Genomic DNA, 26,672 nt, shown 5'->3' with positions numbered 1-26,672 from the left:
GTAAAGCCGTGGTCACACTGTTAATACACCGTACAAAAAGACAGTCCGCAGATACTGTTTTAGGTATGTTTCTGCCCTTGTATGACGGTTCTGTCACGTTGGTTTTACAAGAACTGTCTTTCTTCGTGTCTGCAGCCAACTCTCCGTCTTTTGTACGACGTATGAGCAGTCTGACTATGGCTGAACAGAACAAACGGCGGCACACGGTTGACCTGCGCGCTGCCAGAGCACGACAGGTTTGCAGACGGCCGAAGTGGCTCGGGCACCTCACTCGGAGCACATGGGCGGGTTGACGTATCCGAGCAGGTTGAACTCGACCGCGCTGCAGAAGACTAGGAAGAAGACGTACACCACCATGAGGAAAATGCCCAGCTTCCTGGTGAGGAACCAGTGGCTTCGGTGGATGGCGTAAATCTGCAAGGCATGAGTCCGGTGTCAGAAGTGGACGCGCAGTTTCTGCGAAATCGCTCTCTGCTGGAGTGATTCCTCCGAATTCATAGGTGAGTAACATGTTGCTGCTCTTTAAAGGGACACTGACAGGGTCCCTTTAAAGCACTGGAGGGAGGAGCTTATGCTCTTTTACTCCTGTGCTTGTGTCCAAATTCGAGCCGAATTAGAACATGAGGTTGGCTATCCTTCTGAAGGTTAACGACGTCCCTTCCAACAAGTCGGAACCCACAGTGAGTCCCGAATTTGGTATTTCGCATGCGTTTTCGATTGCCGGCAAATGTGCTCCAGAGCTAGGCCTAAATCTGGAAGAACTTGAGATTGGGCGAGTTGGTTGTACATGTTTGTCGACGTTTAGCGCACTCGAAAAACTGTCATTCAAGCATTCACACACCCAAAGAACACTCCTTTCACACAGCGCTCCCTAACAACTTTGTATTTCGTCTTTTACTTCGGCTTCTACTTCTTCAGATTTTAGATGATTTGCAAATGCATATTTACTCTTATGTCGTCTTTTTTCTATTTGCAAATCATCTAAAATCCGAAGAAGTAGAAGCCGAAGTAAAAGACGAAATACAAAGTTGTTAGTGAGCGCTGTGGGAAAGGAGTGTTCTTTGGGTGTGTGAATGCTTGAATGACAGTTTTTCGAGTGCGCTAAACGTCGACAAACTAAAATCTGGAGCTGGCCACAGGAGTAACCGGACGAAAGCTCACCCGTTTTTTCACAGACCCGGACAAAAACTCGCCTCATTTTTTTTTTTTGTCGCTACCCGGGCGAAACACGGGCTGAAATAAAATGCGGACGCGATGGACATTGCACCATTTTTAGGTGAACTTGTACCCCATCCCACGCAAGGGTTTCGGTTGATCGAATGCCATTTCGTCGAAACATGTTTTAGAGAATGGGCACATTTTATTGAAGCATGGTTTAGAGAAAGCAGAGCCTCAGTTTAGAGATATGCCGTTTATCGAAAAGGAGACGCTATTTAAAAAAGGCTTTTCTACTTCGCGCGTGTATCACTGCATGGTGCGCGTGTTAACCCAAGCCCCCTGCTGCGCTCCCGCCGCTTCGCGGCGGCAGTCTGCGGCGGCTCATTACAAAAATGTTAACTCACCTGACTTATCCGTACACGCCGCTTCGCGGTGGTCGTATTCGCTAAAAGGAGACTCATCGCCTTTTTCTCTAAACTTGGTTTCTCTGACCAACATGAAATTTTCTCCTGGTGAGCTTTTGTCCGGGTCTGTTAACAAATGGGTGAGCTTTTGTCCGGGATTCATTTTATTCGGCCACAGACGAAGGGCTCCGAAGAGAGCGACATGGCCAAGATCTCGCAACCGTCTCGGCCCCAGTCTTCGAGCCATCTCGAGGTGAACATCGTTGGGCTAGCTCCTGTGACCGGCCAAATCGAGGCGATTGCTACGTTTACACAAGCTGAAGCTTTCAGCCAGCCACCGCAGAGAATTCATGGAAAGCGAAAAACCAAAGGGTACCCAGTGTTATTTTTGAATCCCGCAACGAAACGGACTCGTCACCCTAGTAGGAACGAAACGGACTCGCTACCCTAGTAGTTCTAGTATCAGTGCAAAATCCTCCGAAGTGAAGGAAGATAACGACCACAGAACTATCGAAACAAATTCTGATCAAACGGACGCTGACGCAGACTCGGAAGCCAGCTTCTCAATGGCCATAGAGACTCTCACCGAGGGTCCGGCGCTCACCACTTTTCATAAGTGGTGAGCGCAGTGGGAATTGCGGCAGCGCACCGCCTGAGTCTGAAATGGGGGCACCTGTTTGTATCCCATCTGGAACTGCGCAGTTCCAGGCGGGATACAAGCTGGTGCCCCTATTTCAGACCCAGGCAGAACCGGCATTTTTCAATCCGGCCTGTATCTGACATTTTCATACAAGGTGCCACATGAGAGCTGCTTCCAGCGCTCATGACGCGCTAGCTTAGCGCTCCGCTGTATGTGTAAACCGGCCTTAAGATCGAGCCTGGTGACTTGGGACACCCTATATTTATGTGCACTGTCAGACACTGCTAGCGCGAACACGACGTCGGCGCTTTTCAGTACGGGGAATATACGTGCCAAACGATCGAATGATATCTAGAAAACTAAGAAAGACGGCAAGAACTACGCAGTAACACTAGTAACTCCCTGTGCATGTGCGATCAAAATAAATTGAAGGCCATATAGTATAGTCCGATTTTCACTAAGTACTGCTTTATTCTTTCTGCTCCGTGCAGATATGCCTGTTGTATACGTTCAAAACATCACCCGCACGCTCGAAATTTTTGATAATAAGTGCCCGATAAAGACTGCCCGACAGACAAAAAAATAAAGAGACGCGTCAGCTTTTATAGCCTACATACATTTTTTTTTTTTACGTTTGGAATGTTTTTAACCGCTCGTAAAAATGCAAGACGTGGTCTCATTTTCATATTGGGACAAGACTTGAATGAACTATACACGTTTGCAAGTCCGGCTTCAGGGCGCCGCCATCTTCCTCAGTTGGGGCGCGCTTGGGCGCGGCCATAATCCGATTACGACGCCTTAGCAATGCTTCGTAACCGGATTATGACTCGTCCGAGCGCACCCCAGCCGGGCAAAATGGCGCCGCCCTGAAGCCGGACTTGCAAACGTGTATAGTCGGTTGCAAGCTAAGAAAAAACCGGAAATGCCTCTCAGAGGAAAATGTAATCCTACGCCGAGAAACGCCAGCCAATAGTTTTCATGACGTCACGATTCTGTGGACCAATCGCGATCCTTTTGAAAAAAAAAAAAAAAAGCTCAACATGGCTGCTGGCCTTAGCAACGCGATGCTATAGTTTCTCGTGACAATTATTCTGCTTTTTTGCACCGTGTTTTACGTGCCCGAGGTTACGCCACGAAATCTTGATGGTATCGGCTTGCGTTTGCAGCAGTTTTTGCGCGACAACGTGAGAATCCAGCGACGCTATCGCCAACGAAAATTTCGAAGCGGGCGCGAGGCTTAGCACTGCTGAGAGGTATGTTAGAACGGTATGTTAGACAGTATCTTGGACAGAAAATGAATTGGGAAGACGGTACATTGGACATGAATTTCTTTCTTTCTTTACTAAACAGCTATTTCGTTGACAAAAACATATTCTAACTTATTTAAATGTCCTGAATGAATTAAATAAATATTGTAGTAGTTTAAGACAGGTTTCCTGGAGGAAGAAAAAGCAACGTTGCTAGCGAACTACTTTCTCGACGGCGGACGCACTTCAGATGGGCGCAATGCGCTTGTGGGTGGAGCTAAAAGATTGTTCTTAGGTTGCATCCGACTATAGTCCAATCAAAAGTTGTGGCAAAACATTGGAAGTTTGCGCGAATATCGGCCATCTTCGAGAGGCTCACTCGGGACAGCGGCGTTTTCTACATTTCTCCGATTTGATTTGCGATAGACGATACAAAAAAACGCTATTTTCGCGCACGTTTCAACCAAGGCGGCGCACACGCAAGTGGAGAACGCCAGCGGAGCAACGGCGCGGCATGCTAAGCCTAACCACGGCAACGGCGACAGTTCCGCCGCAATCGGCGCTCCTTTCACGTGTGTCAGCGCTTGGGAAAAGATCGGGTTCCTCGAAAACGTTTCCAGAACCAGTGGCTATGGCTCTGCGAGTTGGGTTTGAGCGACGCGATCCGCCTCGCCTGTCAGGAGGGAAAATTCTGTACGCGCCTGAAAGTCGGCTGGGCAAGGAATTCCCATGGTCCTTCAAACTACACTTGGAGAAGAGCGAGTGCCCCGAGTGAGTTCTTTCTTTCGACGTTTACGTCGAAACGTGCCGCGACAAGCGCAAATCTTAATAAGGCTGGTTCAGGGAGCTCGCAGGAGTTTCGCCGTCCGCCGACTTGAAAGCCTTAAACTACCGCGCTTCTGCCTGATTCTCAGGCTGCTGACACCTATGCACCACAAGACCTTCACAAGCAAGAACGTTTGTTCCGTTGCCGCGACAACTCCCAGCCAAAACATTGTGAAGACCGAAATGCTGACGTGCGAAGGAGACTGTATCATTAGGTGCGTTAACCCCGTGCTCAAATGCAAATCCCTGAAGAAAAAAAAATTGTTTTAACATTTAGGAGGGGGGGGGGGGGGGGGGGGGGGGACACGTGTAAAAAAATGAATTTTACGCGAAAAAAAAAAAAAAAACAATATTGACGGCGAGAGATTTATTTGAAATTCTGTGCGCGAAGTCCATGACGTCACCGGTCATTCCGGAATGACCATCTCGGTCGTGGAGGCGAAGCCGATCCACCTGTCCTCCACGCGCAAGAAATGCCTGAAGGAAAACAAGTGGAAAGGATGTGACTGCCGACTAAATCGCGTCTCGCACCGCCAATATTGCTCTATTTTTTTTTTTTTTCGCGTAAAATTTAATAATATATTATTTTTTTAAACGCGTGTCCCAAGCAGACATTTTTTTTTTCTTTTTGAGGCTTTTTTGAGACTGAGAATTCGGCTGGTTGGTTCTGATTCACAATAAAAATTTGCGTAAAAAAAGGGCAAGAAGATGAGTGGCATACACAACAGGGTGCGAACCTACATATACAAAAATATATACCGTCCTGATGAATGATAACGACACGCGATACTCCACCGCCGCCGCCCTTGCGCACGCATGGCATCGTTATCGGGTATCGGAAGTACCGAAAGGAGTCACAAAGAGGGATAGAGAAGTAGCGCAACTCCTTTTGCGGACGCCAATCGTACTTCGACCTTTCGCCGCTTGGTGTCGTCTTTATGTGAAAAACGCCCATTGTTTCTGTAGTGTTTGTGATGGGGGGTGACCAGCAACGTACCGTTATGATGATGGTGAGGAACAGCAAGACCACAGACCAGACCAGGCCTCCGCTGTTGATGTATGCCTGCAAGGTTTGAGGACCGCATCAAAAGACCCGCCGAAGCAGCGCTTTCGTAGAAGTATGCGTCGGGTCTAAAGCCCAGACTTACAATAGAACCCGGTGCGATCATTCCAGTTTGAATGAGCCACGGCAGTGCTAAGCAAATCAGGATGTCGAAGACATTGCTTCCGATGCTGTTGGCTATTGCCATGTCTCCTTGCCCTGAAACGAAGGAGCACAACTTCGGTAAACTATTGATTTGGGCATAAATCATAAGACATTCTTACAAAATATCATACAGGTGGAAAATAAGGTTCATAAACGGGATTTAAGGTGTTGACGAATGTCACGTTACATAAATTTAATGTTTTGTGATAGTAAAGCAAGCTGAAATGGTACCAGGGGTATCAGAGCTCCACCAGCGCACGCTCGAGGTACAAGGCATTAACCATCACGTAGTCCAGTTTATGAGTTCTTTCTCGCCCAGCAGTCTTTTGTTGTTGTCGTTGTTGTTTTGTGAAGTAAAACAGAAACGCCTTGGCATACCTTGCCGCGACACCAAGAGGCTGGCAAAGGCGTCTGGGATGCTGGTACCAGCGGCCAGGAACGTGATCCCCATGATGCTGTCTGGGATTCCCATGGTATATCCGATCAGGGTAACCTGAACGAGAAACATGATCTTCAGAAAATAACTAGCATATTTATTCATTAGTGACGCGCGACGGTCAAGAATCACGAGAGCCAATCATATTTTTTGGTAACTTTTGCGAAGCTTTTTTGACGCCCTCATTATACTGTCATCCACTGTTCCCGCCACAGTATGGAAATAGTCCGCTCTAGCACCGAGGCTATGCGTAGTGATACGTCAGCTGAGGTCAGATAACTCGTCATGACATTCTCGCCTTCCTGATTGTGACGCATATGACGTCACTTCTCTGAGCGCTACAGCCTCTTGCGCTTTGTGGTGTTGACACTGGTGAACACTGAGGTCCTGAGCACCTTGAGAAGACAAGGAGGGCCACACCCACCATCCAGACCATGACGTAGGAGAAGACGGCCGTCCAGAAGATGGACATGAGGAAGCTGAGCATGAAGAGCTTCTTTCCTCTGGCCGTGCGGCAGTCCGGGACGGTGTAGTGCAGGGTCGCCAGCAGGGGTGCCTGAATGCACCACTTGATCACCGACAGCACACCGTCCTCTGCAAGACGTGCAGCCAGTGAGGACATCCGATGTGCAAGCAACTCGCCGCGGATGCTCGCTTCTCGACGCGCACGACGGAGAGGGCAGAACAATCACAAAACAACCGGAGAGGGCAAAACAATCGCCGTCTGTTGAAATCTACCAGCAAACGGCTACAAGAAAAAAAAAGTTTCGTTTTGAAACGAGCTTCTCGACGCGCACGACGCACGACGGAGAGGGCAGAACAATCACCAAACAATCGGAGAGGGCAAAACAATCACCGTCTGTTGAAATCTACCAGCAAACGGCTACAAAAAAAAAAAAAAAAAAAAAAAAAAAAAAAAACGTTTCGTTTTGAAAGTGGGATTTGTCTTCAAATTAGCGGCACGTCAGTCGTCGTGCGCAAGTGCCGTGGAGCGCGTAAAAAAAGATCACCGGTTACCTTCATGTACACATACGCATTGAATGCATGGAACGCAGCATTTAGGGAGCGATCGTTTAAGCTTGTTGAAAAAACATTAAGCGGCCGTTTCGGGGAGTGAAAGAGAACATATTGTTTTATTAATATCCCTGGTAAATTTGTCGAGAAAATTGGCGCCATCTGACGTGTTGCTACCGCGTGATACCATTACGTCTATCATCCCGCTGAAGGTACCTGGAAGATTGACTCCACTTGACTTGACGTCACGTGACATCAATCCTTCCGATTACTTTCCTCACCAAGTTGATTTTTTTTTTTTGGGGGGGGGGGGGGGGGAATAAGTTGCATTCCGTAACGATGAAAATCCGCATTAAAATTTATGTATACAGGAAGACGGACTCACGCAATCTTGGGATCTTCTTCCAGTCCGCTTCCGTTGATAACGTGATGTCGACGCTGTGTAGATGAGAGAGTAGGTAGTTGGATGAGTACACCCGAGTTCCGATTCGTACCAGAATTCCGGATCGGAAGGTGACTATATACAGTTCCACCAGCACATACCAAATGCTAAAAATTTCGAAATAAAATATTGATATGTGCAACTTTATTGTAAATAGAGTAATATTCGCGCTCGGCAAGCTCTGCTCAAAACTGTTGAGACACGCCACAGCATGTACCACAAATGGCGGTTTTAAGGCAATTTAGACGGCCCTCAAAAATCGGGTTCTCAACGTATCGCGCTGCGATTTGCTATAGAGGTGCAAGAAGGTGGCAGAAGCTTACACAGAAAAAAAGGATCAAGAAATTCGTTAAAAATAATTAAAAAAAAAACATAAACCTTTTCTCCGCGCGTAGTGAGAAGTGATGCCGACAGATGGCGTGCGCTGCGACGAGGGAGTAAAGCGCTATCCAGCGCTTTACGAAGGAACGCCAGCCGATTCGGGTTTTGATAGCAGACGATTCTGCAAAGAATTCGAATCGGCCGGCGCTCCCTCAACGTGGTTGTCTATGAATGCTATCGCAATTCATAGACAACCAACAATCGTGGTTTCGGCAGCCATTTTGTCTATGGTGACTAGTAAGACTGCACTAGTAGTGAAATCTGTTTTATTTTCTTGCTCGCTGGGCCTGCTACCTTTGATTGGTTGCTTGTCGGCATGAATACATACATATATATATATATATATATATATATATATATATATATATATATATATATATATATATATATATTTTTTTTTTTAACAAGGTAAGTTTATTATTATTATTTTTTTTTTACTTACTGTAAACTTCTTCCACCTGCTTGCGCCTCTACAGCAAATCGCAGCGCTATACGTTGACAAACCTATTTTGGCAGCCCGTTTAAAGTGCCTTCAAAGCGTAAGTTTACATGCTATGCTATATATATGTCTATTGTGATGGAAATTTGTTAAGACTGATTCGTTTAATGTGGGTTAAACTCTACAAACGGTTCGGTGAAAAACTAATATAACTATAATCAATCAACTTGGATTGCCTTTTTTTTGTCTACTGTAAGTGGAGGTTATTTTGCTCGTAACATGGTTTTTCGTCTTATAAGACGTTAAGGTAAATCTTAACTCCAGCACATTAAGGGAACATAACACAAGGATTTCTATTGGCGACTGCAAGAAATATTCACAGTACTCAGCGGCTAAGATATGAAGCTAAGAAACAAAGTAAAAAAAAAAAATAAACATTAGCTTATGCGTTTGAAATTTACTTTCGAGCAGTACGGAGGTATAGGTGTGTTTGGCGCATCTTATGCCCCTGTCAGAAGGGCGTGTTAAAGGCCTTCAGAAAAAACTTCGTTATAGGATCGGCGAAGCAGTGCAAGCCAATAGGCGCGAAGTCGCGAGCTGATTTACCGATTCGTTAGAGGGATACTGAACCGAAATTTCGAACTCACAAAACAAGGCTGGACAGATAGGCGGGACGGTGCAAAACCCTAAAACATCACTCATACAGCGATATCTCTAACGGATCGCCATGTTTTTAGAAAAGAAATGCCCGACTGAACCCGGCCGACGAGGACGACGAGACAAGGCACGTCATGATTCCCATTCCCTTTCCTCCTCGCTATGTCCCATGTCGAGCTGGTGAATCGAAGTAAGGAGGAGAGAAGCGAGGCCGCTTCCCCTCATTCTCAAATTCACCCGGAGGATAGTGATGTCAAAGACCTCGGTTGATCGCGCCCTTCTTTTCCAAAAGTACGGCCATCCGTTTGAGATATCGATGGACGAGTAATGTTTTGGAGTTCGTAGGGTCCCGTTCAACGCTTCTAGAGCCTTATTTTGCGAAATCCTATTATCGGTTCAGCATCCCTTTCAAAAGAGTTTGTCCCGAAGACTTTTAACGTGCCCGTCTAACAGGGGTTTCAGACTAAAGTTCAGGTATTGAACGCCCAGCGCATTTTTTTTTCCCTTTTCTTTTCCTTCTTTTCAATGTTCTGACCTGTGGCTCTTGCCCCGGGTGACAAGGTCATTGGGGTCCAGCGACGTCTGCGAAGGAAGATGCTGAATTTCTCCACGCCGCATGCGCTTGTACTGCGGAGGAAACGTACGAGAACTTGGCGCAAGCGAAGTGCACTTTGCTCACGGAACATGTGGCTTCCCCGCACGAAGCGTCCTTGTGCAAAGAAGCACGCTTTACAAAGCGCAATAACTCGTCTGTTTCTACGGGTCAGCGGTCAGAAAAATAAATACGGCGTATCGCTACCTGGGAAGGTAACGTGGCAGTCCTTTCTTTGGTTGACTGTAGGTCTGTTTGGTCTATTCACCGGCAGTCAGCATTAATAGATTAACTCAGTTATAGAACTGCCCACAGACGCTGGTTGCACGAGACTCGTCTATAAGCATCCCCCCCCCCGCATCGCCTCCCGTCCTTCGACGCACCACAGTTCTTGTGGAACGGCTGCTATGGTAACTGCAGTGTAGTCTATGGAATTTGTATGCTTCGAAGCACAGCGTCTAGATGGCGTTTCCCCGTGCTCTATGAAACACAGTTCTGAAACGAAAATCTAGATGGCGCTTCAAACGACGGGAGGCGGGCGGAAGGGAGTGGAGAGAGGGGGGGGGGGGGGGGGGGGGGGGGCTACCCTATACCCTTCTTCGCGGGAGTTCTACAACTGAGGTAATATAATAATAACGTTGCCGGCAGTAAATCACCTGACGACGTCACTGTTAGGGAATGCCACAGATAGTCGCGACCCTGGCGGTGGCACTAAATTGGAAGGAAATTCACCAGATGCTTGTGCTATCTGTAGCTCGCCCTGCAGCCGGGCAGTCGGAGGAAAGTCCCGGGTCCGGCAGTCACAAATTTGGATCGCGCGACGAGAACGAAACCGGCGCCCTTTCGTCCGCTAGTGCCGTTGCTCCTGCCACCAACCACCAGGATCGCGACAATCGGTGGTGCTCTATAGTTTTCCATCGGGGCTCCTATGTGGCGTGTCTGTGTACAGCTGAGGTGCACGCAGTCGTACCTCGTGCGTCACCCGTTTGGCGGCGGCCCAGAAGCGAGTCTTGGGTCGAAACGGCCGCGTCATCAGCATCATCAGCGCGGCCTCGTACAGGGTGGGCCTGCAACGAGAATATTACGCTCCGTTTTACATTCGATATAAATCCGACCGCAACCGATGCTACGATCCAACGGTGCCGATCAAACAGCGCCAAAAGTGCATCGTCATGGCGCTCGCCGTCTTTGTTCGTCTGCCTGTCGCCGGATAAACCAATTTCGTCATGCGAAAAGGTGCCAGGATTTTGCATATTTTAACGTGATGGCGTTTAGGTGCTCGTGTCGCAGAAAATCCGGCGTCGGTGGGACCAAAAATCCCACAATGCAACGCGTGCAGCCACGCGTGACGTCACACGTGGCTGTGACGTCATGACCCTATCGACCCTCTAAATTTGTCGCTAAATGTGGCGAAAAAATTCCAATGAAATTACGTGACGTCATGTGACGTCATGTGACGCTTGCACGGCTCAGGGAGGATCGTGGGGTTAGTGAAAAGGCTTCGCGAACGGGAGCCCGATAACGCCATCGAGTTTCACTCTTAAAGGCGAAACTTCAAAGTTCTCAAAGTTTTTTCTTTTTTTTTGTGTGCTTTTGGAGCTTGAAATCCGCACATCTCGATAAGACACCATAAAGCTAATCTAAGATGCACCTAGATATGTCTTAATTCAACGCATGAAGGGGCAAATTATTTTTTTTTACTGCGGTATTTTAGGTAAGACGAGTATATGAATAATGATTTTAAAAATCATGATGGCTGGAGCATCGTTGCTCTGAGGCGTATTTTAATTACATTGACTAGCAGATGAATCTTCTACAGCCAACACCACCTAGAATAATAAGAACTTGTGCACTAGCATCTCGACGTCATCACGGCGAGATCGAACGCAGACGTTGATAGGACGCGAGCCCCGTGGCAGCGCTCGGCTAAGCCTCGTGTCCAACCGTTACCGATCAAAAAAAAAAATATGCACGTTACTTTTGCGGTAATTTTTATTTATAAAACGACATATTGTTTTTTTACACTGCAGCAAAGGGCGTTGGGGCTTTAAGTGGTAGTGTTGGCATGGGGAAAAGAGAAGCAAACATTTGAAGGTAGCAAGAAATCACATGACTTGGTGCCTAGAAACACGAGAGAAATGGAAGTGTAATTTTTTTTTTAAGTCTTAGGGTGAAGATGTAACGAGTAACGTAACTACGTCACCCGTCACTCGATATAAGTAACGTAAGTACGTTACCCGTTACCGTTATAAAACGTAACGAGTACGTTACAACGTTGTCAGAAAACGGTAACGCCGTTCCATGTAACGCGTTAGCGCCAATGCTGCGTTACCCGTTACCGTTATAAAACGTGACGAATACGTTACAACGTTGTCAGAAAACGGCAACGCCGTTTCATGTAACGCGTTACCGCCAATGCTGCGGTGTCGCACTTCCTTAAGTCTCGTCCACTTTGACTTCAAGTTTCCTTTCCCAGTTCCGGGGCGGAAACATCGTCGTAATTGTCGGTGGTGTTCCTACAGCCCCGGACACAATGAGTGGGGGCGAGGGATGATCGCCGTCTGCTCACCGCCTCCTACTGTCCCGGATGACCTCGTCCAGGGGGGCCGTGTTCCTCAGGGCACCGCCGGGTTGCGCGAAGTCGTCGATCTCGTTGTTGAAGGGCACTGCGGTAACCGACACGCGTCACTGACGTATCGTAGATGGGGATCCCGTGTTTGCGGTACGCAGTGATCGACCCCCAAAATGTCTGTCTTTATCCGTGCTGGCAAGAAGATTGAATAGGGGGCGCTTAGTCCAGCCTGTTCTTCACGGAACTCGGTGTAATGTAATACACGCTGGGAAGGACATGTAATAAGACAACTTCACGCAGTTTACTTGTCACAAACGCAAGCTTTGCGTGTGTTTGCCATCGCCAGTCTCAGTGGCTTGGCATCTTGATGAGAGGAGGTCACTTTAGCGACACTAGTCCGTTCAGTGACTATAGACCTTTCCAACAAACGCCTTCTGCGAGCTGCCATCTTTTCTTACTGGACTGTTAAACGCCTTCTGAGCACGCGCAATAGCGCCTCTTGCGAAAAAATCGTACGCCGCGCCTGCGTAACAGTCCAGTGACTCGACATTTTTCGCCTGGGCGACAAGCGATGGAAAGGTCTATACGGGTACAAACTGAGGGAGAGGAGGAGACGAGAGCGTGCGCGGTGACGTCGGAGTGATAAGCTCTGATCGGGATGATAGCGGGTAGACGGAAAGGCTGGCTGCCTTGTCGCTACCCACCGCCTCCCACTAATCCGAGCGAGCAAAACCGACGTCTGCTCCACGCGCAAGGTCTAGTGGTCAAGGAGCGTCGTCCGCTCCTCTGGCGTTTAAACGCCGAATGCCAGACCCTACTCGAAAAGCAGACGACGCTCTCGTTTGCTTTGATTGGAGGAAGAGAGTGTACAAAGAAAAACGGCTAGCCTTTGCGTCTACCCACTAATCCCTCCAATCAGAGCTCGACGCTCTGATGACGTCACCGCACGCTCTCGTCTCCTCTTCTCCCCCAGTTTCACTCCGTGTACTCGATGGGTTTGCGTCAAGACGGCGTACCGTAGGAGCTGTAGTTCTTGGCCTCGTGGCCAGTGGAGGTGAGTCCCAGGGTTGTCTCCTCTTCCTCGTGGATTCCGAAGGTGGTGCCTATCCACCGATGGATCCTGGTGTTGTACCTGTTCGGGCACGACGTTTTACACTTTCACTCACGTTTATCCCCACGAGGGAAACGCTCAACATTTCACGCTTTCTAATTTTGCTAGCTTCCCTCTCAGCCGTATCTTCTCTCCCGTTATTATTACTTTTTTTTTAAATACTTTACTAGAGAATACATTTTAAACCGCGAAAATCCAATGGCCTTGGCACCGACAGCCTTTGCGTTGTTGGAACGGCTAACCGGGGTTTTTCTTTTTTGAGTTGGGAGGGGCGGCTGTCATTAATTGGCGTGGAAACCCGTCGAGAAGGCGAAGACAGTCGTCTCTGCTGTCCTGGCAAATCCGGTATCTCGATGCGTCGGCAGCGCGACGTGCGTGCGTCGGGGTGTCCAAACCGCCACTCGAGGATTTGGTGCTATGGGCACGCTGTCTGAAGTAAATGAACGGAGCATTATGTATTCATCTAGTAAAGTATTTTTATCACCATCTTCCTGTGAGCACAGAGAGTACCAGCGAACCCGTTTTTGAAGACTGTACTTTTCACAGAATTTAACTGAGTGCGCTAATTGCCACGTAAAGTCAGTGGAGGGCTTACTTCATGAGGTCGATGTAGACGCCGTAAAGAAGCAGCATGGACAGAGACTCGTACCACGTGACCTCTCCGTCATAGATGACCTTGAAAAAGAAATGGGAGAAGTACACATTTCGATTTATAGCCATTTATTCTCGGAGCAAACCGGCGTTACCGCATAATATGAACATGTGCTCCCGAACAACACCAAAACGTTTAACAGTTTCCAGTCATGAAATAAAAACCTATTACTTCTACGTAAAAAAAAAAGTAGAATGGCCATGGAAAATTTGCAAAAGCAGTTCATGCGCAAGGAAGCGGCCAATTTCAAATCTAACTCCCAATTTATTATTATAATTATTATTATTATTGCTTGGATAGGAATTTGAAAACAACAAACTTTTACGGAACAATAAATCTCGCGCCATAATTACGCCGCGAGACTCATTTTGAGTTAGAAGCGATCCCGAAACATGATTTTATACAGGGTGACCCAAGAAAAAATGTACAGGGTTTTTTTCCACCGCAAAATGAACTACGCATCGCCGAACGCTCATTCTCCACCCAAATGTAGCCCTAAGGGTTCGAACAAGATGCTAAAGTTTCAGAACTACCAGTTATCTTATTCAAAAGTTATAAGCGATTTCCTGAAATATTTAATGGGAAAATGGCGACTGCCGGAGCTCTCAGGGCGGCGCCATTTTGTTAGACCGCAGCGCCCTCTCCGCACATCCGAGAAGTTTAGTAGGTTCGGCCAACACCCCGACTCCGCTAGCAGACGACAAACCGAGACGTCGCCGTTCTCCATCTTTGCGCTGTACCGGCGGGCTTTACCGAACATCGAACTCTCGCTCGTGGCTGCCGTTATGAAGTGGTTCGCGTTCTCAGAACATTTATGGCTACTCCAAAATCAGTCTTTATCATTCTGTTGTTTTATTTCAGTAAATGATCAACTAGCGTATCTTTCTTCCGTTACTTCAATAGCAGTGGAGTCAGCCGGCATCTCAACCACTGCGTCTATTGCGCCATAAGAGCACGTTTTTATTTATTATTCTAAACTTCCACTCATTGTCGCTAAAGGCCTACACCAGTACGAACTTATATAGTAAAATAGCTACAGCAACCGGATTTACTTTTCGCCAGAGCGACCGGCCACTCTGACACAGTTTTTCCATTTTTTTTTTATTCGCACGTAGATAACATCGCATTTAGACTCGGTTTGTCTTTTTATCGAGCAAAGCATTACACGATAACTTGCATATCAAAATTCGCGCTTCTGCGCTTAGAAGTTTCAAAATGACGCGATTTTAAATTGAGTTTGTACGCCAGCCGGATGTTAGGTACAGCTCACTCGGCGGAGCAGACGACACAAGGGATGAGGGAGGGGGGGGGGGGACGGCATTTTTTTCTCTATTCTGCTCTTTCTAGTGGAACGGTCTATACATGAAGCTGAATGGCGCCAGTTACCAAACACGGGCCCCAGTTTTTTTTTCTTTTTTATTTTTTTTCGGAAAATCATTTATGACTTGTGCAGATGATAACGGTTAGTTTTGCAACATTGGCATCTGGTTCCGACAGCTAGTGCTACACTTGGGCGGAGAATGAGCGTTCTGCGATCCGTAGTTTATTTTTGCGGTAAAATAAAAACTTTTTTTTTTTTTTTGAACGTTTTATTTTGAGGTTTCTGTCTCGAAATACGAGCATCTTTAAAAATCTTTCCTAAACCACAACCTGTCTTACGATGTGAATATTGCGGCAACCTTTTTATTATTTTTTTCTTTTTTTTCTCTCGGTGAAATTTCTACGGAATTTTTTCTATATTCATCGAACACACAATATTACATTCGGTTTGTGACACGATTTAAAGTAGGGATCGTTTTTCTATCGATGTTTACATCATACAAAAGACAGTCTACATTCTGATTCGAACGCGAGTCGTCGCGAGAACCGTGCTTCGAATGCCGCATGGCAATGAGTTCAAGGAGAAAACTTGAACACGCGGCATTCGAACCACGGATACTGCCCCGACTCGTGTTTGCACACTGTTTTTTGTATGACGTACGACCAGTCTGACCCCACTCTGGCTAAAGGCCTGTCCCCACATGCAGCAGAGCGCTATAGGGAGTATTCACTGGACGCCATATTTGTGGGTGCTGTTTAGAGCGCATGCTCAGAACGAGCTCATATTAATAGGCTGCTAAAACCGGCACTCTTTATGGTGCGGAGTGCACGTTGCAAAAGAACTGTGGAAGCTCGCCGTCAGCACGCGCTCAGCATTCCCGCACACAGCTATGGCCGCCAGTGAATACTCCCTATGGGGAGTATTCACTTTACACCATATTTGAGGGCGATGTTTATAGCGCATGCTCAGAACGAGCTCATATTAATAGGCTGCTAAAACCGGCACTCTTGATGGTGCGGAGTGCACGTTGCAAAAGAACTGTGGAAGCTCGCCGTCAGCACGCGCTCAGCATTCCCGCACACAGCTATGGCCGCCAGTGAATACTCCCTATGGGGAGTATTCAATTTACACCATATTTGAGGGCGATGTTTATAGCGCATGCTCGGAACGAGCTCACATTAATAGGCTGCTAAGACCGGCACTCTTGATGGTGCGGAGTGCACGTGGCGAAAGAACTGTGGAAGCTCGGCGTCAGCACGCGCTCAGCATTCCCGCACACAGCTATGGCCGCCAGTGAATACTCCCTATGGGGAGTATTCACTTTACACCATATTTGTGGGTGCTGTTTAGAGCGCATGCTCAGAACGAGCTCATATTAATAGGCTGCTAAAACCGGCACTCTTGATGGTGCGGAGTGCACGTTGCAAAAGAACTGTGGAAGCTCGCCGTCAGCACGCGCTCAGCATTCCCGCACACAGCTATGGCCGCCAGTGAATACTCCCTATGGGGAGTATTCACTTTACACCATATTTGAGGGCGATGTTTATAGCGCATGCTCGGAACGAGCTCACATTAATAGGCTGCTAAGACCGGCACTCTTGATGGTGCGGAGTGCTCGTGGCGAAAGAACTGTGGAAGCTCGGCGTCAGCACGCGCTCAGCATTCCCGCACACAGCTATGGCCGCCAGTGAATACTCCCTATGGGGAGTATTCACTTTACACCATATTTGAGGGCGATGTTTATAGCGCATGCTCGGAACGAGCTCACATTAATAGGCTGCTAAGACCGGCACTCTTGATGGTGCAGAGTGCACGTGGCGAAAGAACTGTGGAAGCTCGCCGTCAGCACGCGCTCAGCATTCCCGCACACAGCTATGGCCGCCAGTGAATACTCCCTATGGGGAGTATTCACTTTACACCATATTTGAGGGCGATGTTTATAGCGCATGCTCGGAACGAGCCCACATTAATAGGCTGCTAAGACCGGCACTCTTGATGGTGCGGAGTGCACGTGGCGAAAGAACTGTGGAAGCTCGGCGTCAGCACGCGCTCAGCATTCCCGCACACAGCTATGGCCGCCAGTGAATACTCCCTATGGGGAGTATTCACTTTACACCATATTTGAGGGCGATGTTTATAGCGCATGCTCGGAACGAGCTCACATTAATAGGCTGCTAAGACCGGCACTCTTGATGATGCGGAGTGCACGTGGCGAAAGAACTGTGGAAGCTCGGCGTCAGCACGCGCTCAGCATTCCCGCACACAGCTATGGCCGCCAGTGAATACTCCCTATGGGGAGTATTCACTTTACACCATATTTGAGGGCGATGTTTATAGCGCATGCTCGGAACGAGCTCACATTAATAGGCTGCTAAGACCGGCACTCTTGATGGTGCGGAGTGCACGTGGCGAAAGAACTGTGGAAGCTCGGCGTCAGCACGCGCTCAGCATTCCCGCACACAGCTATGGCCGCCAGTGAATACTCCCTATGGGGAGTATTCACGTTACACCATATTTGAGGGCGATGTTTATAGCGCATGCTCGGAACGAGCTCACATTAATAGGCTGCTAAGACCGGCACTCTTGATGGTGCGGAGTGCACGTGGCGAAAGAACTGTGGAAGCTCGGCGTCAGCACGCGCTCAGCATTCCCGCACACAGCTATGGCCGCCAGTGAATACTCCCTATGGGGAGTATTCACTTTACACCATATTTGAGGGCGATGTTTATAGCGCATGCTCGGAACGAGCTCACATTAATAGGCTGCTAAGACCGGCACTCTTGATGGTGCAGAGTGCACGTGGCGAAAGAACTGTGGAAGCTCGCCGTCAGCACGCGCTCAGCATTCCCGCACACAGCTATGGCCGCCAGTGAATACTCCCTATGGGGAGTATTCACTTTACACCATATTTGAGGGCGATGTTTATAGCGCATGCTCGGAACGAGCCCACATTAATAGGCTGCTAAGACCGGCACTCTTGATGGTGCGGAGTGCACGTGGCGAAAGAACTGTGGAAGCTCGGCGTCAGCACGCGCTCAGCATTCCCGCACACAGCTATGGCCGCCAGTGAATACTCCCTATGGGGAGTATTCACTTTACACCATATTTGAGGGCGATGTTTATAGCGCATGCTCGGAACGAGCTCACATTAATAGGCTGCTAAGACCGGCACTCTTGATGATGCGGAGTGCACGTGGCGAAAGAACTGTGGAAGCTCGGCGTCAGCACGCGCTCAGCATTCCCGCACACAGCTATGGCCGCCAGTGAATACTCCCTATGGGGAGTATTCACTTTACACCATATTTGAGGGCGATGTTTATAGCGCATGCTCGGAACGAGCTCACATTAATAGGCTGCTAAGACCGGCACTCTTGATGGTGCGGAGTGCACGTGGCGAAAGAACTGTGGAAGCTCGGCGTCAGCACGCGCTCAGCATTCCCGCACACAGCTATGGCCGCCAGTGAATACTCCCTATGGGGAGTATTCACGTTACACCATATTTGAGGGCGATGTTTATAGCGCATGCTCGGAACGAGCTCACATTAATAGGCTGCTAAGACCGGCACTCTTGATGGTGCGGAGTGCACGTGGCGAAAGAACTGTGGAAGCTCGGCGTCAGCACGCGCTCAGCATTCCCGCACACAGCTATGGCCGCCAGTGAATACTCCCTATGGGGAGTATTCACTTTACACCATATTTGAGGGCGATGTTTATAGCGCATGCTCGGAACGAGCTCACATTAATAGGCTGCTAAGACCGGCACTCTTGATGGTGCGGAGTGCACGTGGCGAAAGAACTGTGGAAGCTCGGCGTCAGCACGCGCTCAGCATTCCCGCACACAGCTATGGCCGCCAGTGAATACTCCCTATGGGGAGTATTCACTTTACACAATATTTGAGGGCGATGTTTATAGCGCATGCTCGGAACGAGCTCACATTAATAGGCTGCTAAGACCGGCACTCTTGATGGTGCGGAGTGCACGTGGCGAAAGAACTGTGGAAGCTCGGCGTCAGCACGCGCTCAGCATTCCCGCACACAGCTATGGCCGCCAGTGAATACTCCCTATGGGGAGTATTCACTTTACACAATATTTGAGGGCGATGTTTATAGCGCATGCTCGGAACGAGCTCACATTAATAGGCTGCTAAGACCGGCACTCTTGATGGTGCGGAGTGCACGTGGCGAAAGAACTGTGGAAGCTCGGCGTCAGCACGCGCTCAGCATTCCCGCACACAGCTATGGCCGCCAGTGAATACTCCCTATGGGGAGTATTCACTTTACACCATATTTGAGGGCGATGCTTATAGCGCATGCTCGGAACGAGCTCACATTAATAGGCTGCTAAGACCGGCACTCTTGATGGTGCGGAGTGCACGTGGCGAAAGAACTGTGGAAGCTCGGCGTCAGCACGCGCTCAGCGGTCGCACACACAGCTATGGCCGCCAGTGAATACTCCTCATACAAGCGTAGCGCCGACATTGCGCTAAGCGCGTGTTGACGGGAGCGTTCACCAGCTTTGCATCGCACCGTCAAAAGTGTTGCTCGTGGCTGACGATAAGTAGCCGACGTCACGTGAGCAGCTCTACATCGGCGCTTCGCTGCACGTGAGAACCGGCCTTAACTTTCACCCGAGGTGTGAGCGTAGCAGAAACTCCAAGGGTGAACGCTGGCACAGCCTCCTGTATACTCACAAAGCCTGGCACTGCGACCGGGCAGAGTGCCCGGTCGCAGATTTGGAGTGCGAGGATCTGGTAGCGGAGAGCATCAAAAGAGCCATTTCTCGGGGAACCTGGACGCCAGCGCACAGATTTTGCACCGGCGAGGATCCGAAACACACTTGTTCGCTTGGGAGACGTGTATCGGCGTCTCGCCGCAGCGGGGCGCCAGTCACGTGGCTCTCCTCTCATCCGTTGTCTGCCGCTCCACCTTTTCCGTTTCAGCGGCCTCTTCTCGTGGCGATCTATGGCGCTGGGCTTTCAGCGTTCATGCCGAGCACGGGTGCACGCGCAGCACAATCATCGTTGAGGTATGGTGCCTAGAACGCGTCTCCGACTGGTGTGTTCGGCGTCCATATCCCGCCCATACATCAAAAGGGATGCCGAAGTGACAACGCATGACGTCAGAAAAGCCGGGGTTTAACGCTGACGGATGTCGCGATCCTGGCGGTTGGTGTTAAATGTACCGGTAAAAAAGCAGGAGCGAACGCGAGTGTCGCTGTCGTCGCAGCGTCCCAACTCGCGACTGCTGAACCTTCCGTGGACTGTTCAACTAGAGAGCGACCTGCAGCAGAACAGGCGTCTGCCAGATCCACTACCGCGGCTGAAACACCACCGGGATCGCGGCCGTCGACAGCGTGGCACTTTGATGACGAGTGAGAACAAAGCGGTTCCTTACCAGGATGAGAATGACGACCGTGAAAGCGTAGAAGACGGAGTCTCGGAATAGCGGCCACCAGGTGACCGGGACGTCCTTAACGAGAAAGAAGCAACGCCGAGATTTACTTGAACCGATCGAAATCTGAGCGGATTGATTGATTAAAATCGTGTCTTTCTTGATACGTAAGGTTCGCCAGCCTATGGTCTGGTGAACCTGAGGCAGGAAGGATTGGGGTTGTGAGGGTTGTAGGGAGAGGGCATGATGATTATGTTAGATGAATTGATGGACCCCGGATGTCCTGAGAGAGTTCCGACTGCAGCAGGAAACAACAGCCTTAACGTTCTTAACAACCAGTCAACATGAATATTATTGGACTAGGATTAAGTGTTTTCGAAGTTTGTTTCTCGTTAAATTCGACGGGTTGTTTTTCGGAGGTTATTGTTCGTTAAATTTAGGGATTTATCAGAGTTTATTTTTGTTAGGTTCCCGATTCTCTGAAATTCGAAGTTTAATTTACCGTTTTCCCAACTTTAAAAAAAAAAAATCATAAACAACAAATAAAATTCAGGTACCATGACCCGTTGTCTCGAAGGAACCTTGACGGGCTGGAAGGCAAACCCTCTTTGTCAGTGACTCAGGATTTCAAAGGAAACTGAGGTTGCAACTCCTGAGGACCCCTGACCTTGCGCTCTTATGAACTTTATTTGTAAAACACCGTCTTTCTTGCTTTTTTTTTTATTTTGTCGTTGTTACCTCGACAGTGTACCCCCGTCTCGATCTGGATGAGCATCGTACCGGCGTGTGGTCGCGTACCACTACTCCATGGTGCACGTTAAAGTCCCCAGGCTAGCGGTTGTACTGCACTGGCTAAATTGCTCATCTACAGCGAGTGACTCGTTGCAACTTTGAAATGGTTGACCCTGTATAAATATCCACGCAACCCCCAATTGTTACCTCGAGATTTTGAGTTTTTCTGATAAATCCGAACTGACAGTAAATTCATCGGCGAGTGCTTTTGGGATCTTTTTTTTTTTTTTTTCAGATTATTATTCGAAAACACAAAAGCCTACTTATAACGTACGTAATCTATAGTCATTGACAGCGAAAGAAAAGCAGGGCAGCGCTGGGCTTCTTATACTTAATTCCCACGGTCAGCATAAAGTTACCTTTCTTTGCAATCGGCGAATCAGCCAGCGCTCTTAGGTCGCGAACATGTGCCACGCTCGGAGAATCGCGAACTGATTCGCCACCGACCACAAAGGTCCCTTAGCTAAAGCCGTAGATTTTATAATTACTTACGTACCTATAGTGTTTCACCGCACGTTGGCCAAACTATCTGTGTGAAGTGAAGTCTTAGTGCCGCGTGCAGGAAAACGATTGGTGCTGAGCCGCTCACTGTCGAGGGACCAAAATTACAATTGATAAAAAAAAAAACAATAAAAACAATTGTGGTTTTTATCAAGAAACCTCTAACACTGTTCGTTTTTCAGGGCTTCAAAAAGAGCTAGCAAATTATTTAAAAAAACGCGAAAAATATCGAATATTTTAACAGAGTTATGTCAACAGTGTTCTTTCAGCATGCATGCCGGCCTACTTTATTCAGGTCACAGCTGAGAGCTTAAGGCTCTCAAGAGCAAAGTCACATGTTTTTTTTTCTCGTAATTTTCGGGCTTTTTTTGAAGCCCAGAAAGACGAACAGTGTTACAGGTTTCTTGATAAAAGCCACTGAATTGGATGTCTCTTAGAACGTTCTACAACTTTGTCATTGAAACTTTTGCTCTAAATTAAATATTTCAAAAGTTCATTAATTGATCTTAATTAATTAGTTAACTGGGCAATGTACAAAAATAGCCTGACTTTCTCTAAACAGGAAACATGCTTATTTCTTTAGTTTCGTCTTCCTAAAATGTACCAAAATATTTGTAAACCTTGGCTCAAGTTACATGGAATACCCTGCATATGCGCCTGAATTTATAGGACCTTGTACGGTGACCAATATATGGTACCAATCTTATTTTTGAGCAATGTATAGTTTTGACACGAACAAGTTTGGCCGATGTTCGGTGAAACACCTTGCAGGGTAACTATTCACAAAGGGTTATTACAATTTGCATTTTTTTCTTATTTTTGGAGTGTTCCTTAATCTTTTAGGAGCAATTAGGTAATTAAATAGTCTTGCGTCTTTTTTATGCGCGCGCACACACACACACACACACACAGACACATATATATACAGTATATATACAGGTTGCTTAAGGTGCACTCACCTTAGGCATCCAATATATATATATATATATATATCCCTAAGGTGTACCCATATGAGTGCACCTTAGGAATTGCCTAAGATGTACTCATATGTTTATTGGACGACGTGTTCCGAGCGGGGTCCGCTCTTCATCAGGTCATGGCAGTGTGGGGACGGTCAACGCACATATTTGGGATACTTACACTGAGTACACCTTGAAGCACGATCGGCAGCCATTGTTTAGAAGGTTTACCGTAGATGGAGCAAATAATGGCGTGCCCTAAGATATAGCTCAGAAAGATATTGCTTAAGGTGTACTAAGTGTGCGTGCGTGCGCGTGCGTGCGCGTGCGTGTGCGTGTGCGTGTGCGTGTGCGTGTGTGTGTGTGTGTGTGTGTGTGTGTTGAAATCTAGGCGGCATAGCAAAAACAACGGTGCCTTTCTGTGAGACCTCAAATAACTCACGTTTTTGCTTTGCGATTGAACCGGCACCGAGCAATTTGCGAACAGGCCGTTTGGTTTGCACTATAGACGCTTTCAGGCAGCTGTACGTACATGGACGGCGCCATAACCGACCCTCAGTTTTTCTTTGCTCTTATTTCGTTCGTTTCACTTCATCATTACCGCAGCAGGACAGGCTATTGCCACTTTAGCTGCTACTGCGTCCTTCTCCCCAGTTTAGGCATCTGTGGCGGCGAATAAACGCCCGCTTTAGTGACTCGGTAAAACAAGAGAAGGTCGGCTATGTCGGTGAATAACGGTTCCGTTTTCTCTTTCTAATCAACAATTTCAACATGTTACTTGAGGGTATGATTTGCAGTGATGGTGGTGGTTGGTCATGAATTGTATTTCATTAGTGCAGCGTACAGTAATTTTATTTTAAATAAACACTCCGTACACACCCTGAAAGGTTGCCATTACTGTAAATAAAAAAATAAAAAAAACTCAACGTGGATTTATGTGGAGAAGGCGTTCTCCACACGGTGTAATTAAAAGTAAAAGTTCAGCAATTCGTGGCACAATTTCCGAAACAAAAAAAAAAATGTTTCAGGTGTGCTCAATTATTATATTTATTTGGTTGTCGTATTGTCCTTTCATGACATCGTATACGCGTGTGCAACCAAATCGGGGCAATAAATTATTCTTGAACGTTCGACATCTGCCAAACTAACGCTGGAATTATACTCATAGACAAGCTTTTGACTCGTAAAAAATACTGGGAACCAAAAAGGTCGTATCCCCGAAAGCTCCGAGACGTATTCAAAGGATTGATTACAAACAATAAGTCGATTTTCAGTAAGAAAAAAAAAAAATCCCCACAGTTTCTTTATCTCTCAACCAGCGAGGGTTGAGAAAGGATGAACCTTTTTACAGTGGCTAGGTGGCGCAAGCTACCGCCCGGTATAAAGGGCACAGCCATTAGCATTCATTCATTCATCTATCCAATAATGTGATTAAAAAATTAGAAAAAAACGGTATTAGGGGAAAGTGCGACCCGTAGACGTAACGTATTTGCGTACCTTTCCGGAGCAGAGTCCGCAGAGGCCGATGACAAAGAGGACATTGAACACCGCCGAGCCTACGATGGTGCCCGTGCCGACGTCTCCCTTGGCAATAAGTACTCCTGCAACACACGGGACAGGCATGAAGGACACGATAAAGCGGGCCGTTCGTTCCAGACGAAATTAGCATAGGATGTTTTTTTTTTTTTTTTTTCTAATCAACTTCTACGTACGAAGTTTTCTTACAAAACCACTTCATAGCTCTTCCGAGTCACCATCGGCGAGGGTACAACTGACTTCGAATGCTGTTTGTGAATCTAACATGTGTTAACGACCGTTACACCATCGTATGTTTAAATGTAACGTTCTGTTTGTGGGCGCAGAAAAAATAAAGACTATTATTATTATTATTGTTATTATTAATATTAATATTATTATTATTATTATTATAGATTCGGCATCATACTATACTCCGGTTCACTCTAAGCCCGATCGCAGCCGAGGGAGCCGTCATGGCACTCCTCGTATTTGTGCGTTTGCTCTTCATTACCGGCTAGGGCTAATCACGTGCACAGTGAATGCGTCATAATCCTGCTCATTTTTTTTTTTCTGTGCGTGATCGGTTTAGCCGGGGATATAGCAAACGGACAAATGCGACGAGTGCCGTGACGGTACATTTTTTGGCGGTGTCTGATTTGCTCCTCTGTTGCGTTTCGTGGCGCGAACGGCTGACTGCATGCGCAGGTCAAACTCCTTGCCTAAAATGGCGGTGAAGAGCTCAGGGGCCGAACTCCCGGCGGCCATGAAGGTGGCACCCGCCACGTCCTCGGACAGGTTCAGCCGCTGAAGGCAAGAAAGGAAGAGTCAGTACATGTATGTACACTCGCGTTCAAAATCGTGTCAACAAAATTATCTGAAAATATCTTGAAAAGATTCTTTTTGTTTTGTTTTGTTTTTAAGAGTAGATTTTGTTGTTCAGAAAAGAGACCGCACGTCAGCATGGTGCAGATTCGAACTTTCGTCGAATATTTTGACGGGTTATATATACATATATCGTTGGAAGCTGAGCAAAATTAAGTATACCGACACACTGCGTTCGAGTTAATTTTATTCTTACTTCAACGATTGATCGGAGCTTGCCGCGCAGCAGGAAATATATACTATCGTTCGTCGCTGTTCATATTTAATTTTAGTTCTTGTCATTATGTTATGCGAGGGTTTTCGAACTACTCTCACTGTAACCGGTTTTTGTGGACGGCAAACGAACGTGTCAATTCCTTGGTTACTTTGCCGGTTGATGGGGCTGTTTGCATTTTGATCAGACCAGGTCGGATTGAACCATTCATGTTGGGCAGGGTCCGAACTCCTCAGATCGCATCGGATTGGGTTCGGTCCTCGGGTCAGGTGAAGTAGGGTCGAGTCGGGTCGGGTCGGGGTCGGGGTAGGGTCGGGGTCGGGGTCGGGGTAGGGTCGGGTCGGGGTCGGGGTCGGGTCGGGTCGGGTCGGGTCGGGTCGGGTCGGGTCGGGTCGGGTCGGGTCGGGTCGGGTCGGGTCGGGTCGGGTCGGGTCGGGTCGGGTCGGATCGGGTCGGGTCGGGTCGGGTCGGGTCGGGTATTCTCCGAACAGATTGCGTCGGGTCGGCTCAAATTATATTGCCCAGGGTAAAATCGGGTCGGGGCAGGGCAGATCGAAGCAAGTTGATTGATCAGTTGCGAACATCAGGGCGTGGATTTGTTTACGTGAGTGTGCGTATTTTACTGCACCTCGAATTTTAAAATTTAAAACTTTTACCAGCATGTTTTTAACTTTTTGATCAGTCAACTTTCGCATGTTGTCGTCAGCACTAGCTTTAACTTTAGGCAACGTTCCTGCTTTCCATGACACTCAGTTTATTCGTGCGACGCGAAATGCCCCGTGATCGTTTATCGAAGTACTAAATACGTGTAAGGGCTGCCTAAGAGCGCAACTCACGGAGCAGCATTCCTCCAGGGAGGCGACGAAGTAGTCGTCGCACACCACGGCCAAGGCGTAGAACATATAGAAGACCACCAGCACGTGCACGATCACTCCGCCCTTGGCCCGAGCGTCGTGGGAGAACAGGTCGGGCGGGAACTCGTGGTACGCTAAGGAAAAAACAACGCTGGGTCAACGGGTACTTGGCCGTCACCATCGGCGGGGTGTCTTTCTGAACAAGCTAATTTTCTTATCGCTTTACTGTTTTTTTTACTACAGTAGCCATATAGGGTTTGAAATAACGGCCGATCGTGGTGTCAGATAGTCGTCCTGGCCGAAGAAGTAAATTGAGAAAGAGAAATAAGGGCATGCGAAGGAGGAAAATACTAAGGTCAAAGGCCAGACTGTTATTATAATTATAATGCAATTAAATGCAAAGGTGCAAACAAGCTGGACAAGAATGACGAAAATAAACCAAAACCTTAAATTTGCAAGCTTC

General features: G+C 47.8%; 1 protein-coding gene across 1 annotated transcript; it reads right to left on the bottom strand.

The window, feature by feature from the left end:
* Positions 1-96: 96 nt before the first annotated feature.
* Positions 97-26,317, bottom strand: LOC8054027 (sodium/potassium/calcium exchanger 4). Its single transcript, XM_040221442.3, has 15 exons — positions 26,192-26,317; positions 24,979-25,063; positions 24,239-24,342; positions 20,493-20,567; positions 13,721-13,800; positions 13,031-13,146; positions 12,012-12,108; positions 10,413-10,509; positions 9,386-9,477; positions 7,317-7,369; positions 6,342-6,511; positions 5,860-5,974; positions 5,423-5,535; positions 5,272-5,337; positions 97-414 (listed from the first exon to the last, which is right to left on the bottom strand). The coding sequence occupies exons 1-15, from the start codon at positions 26,255-26,257 to the stop codon at positions 268-270; spliced, it is 1,476 nt and encodes a 491-aa protein (XP_040077376.2). The 5' UTR covers positions 26,258-26,317; the 3' UTR covers positions 97-267.
* Positions 26,318-26,672: the final 355 nt, after the last annotated feature.

The sequence above is a fragment of the Ixodes scapularis genome, unplaced genomic scaffold, assembly GCF_016920785.2.
Source record: "Ixodes scapularis isolate PalLabHiFi unplaced genomic scaffold, ASM1692078v2 PGA_scaffold10__122_contigs__length_95168666, whole genome shotgun sequence".
Classification (NCBI taxonomy): Eukaryota; Metazoa; Arthropoda; class Arachnida; order Ixodida; family Ixodidae; genus Ixodes; species Ixodes scapularis.
Note: the sequence above shows the minus strand (reverse complement) of the source record. Positions and strands in the feature narration are given on the sequence as shown.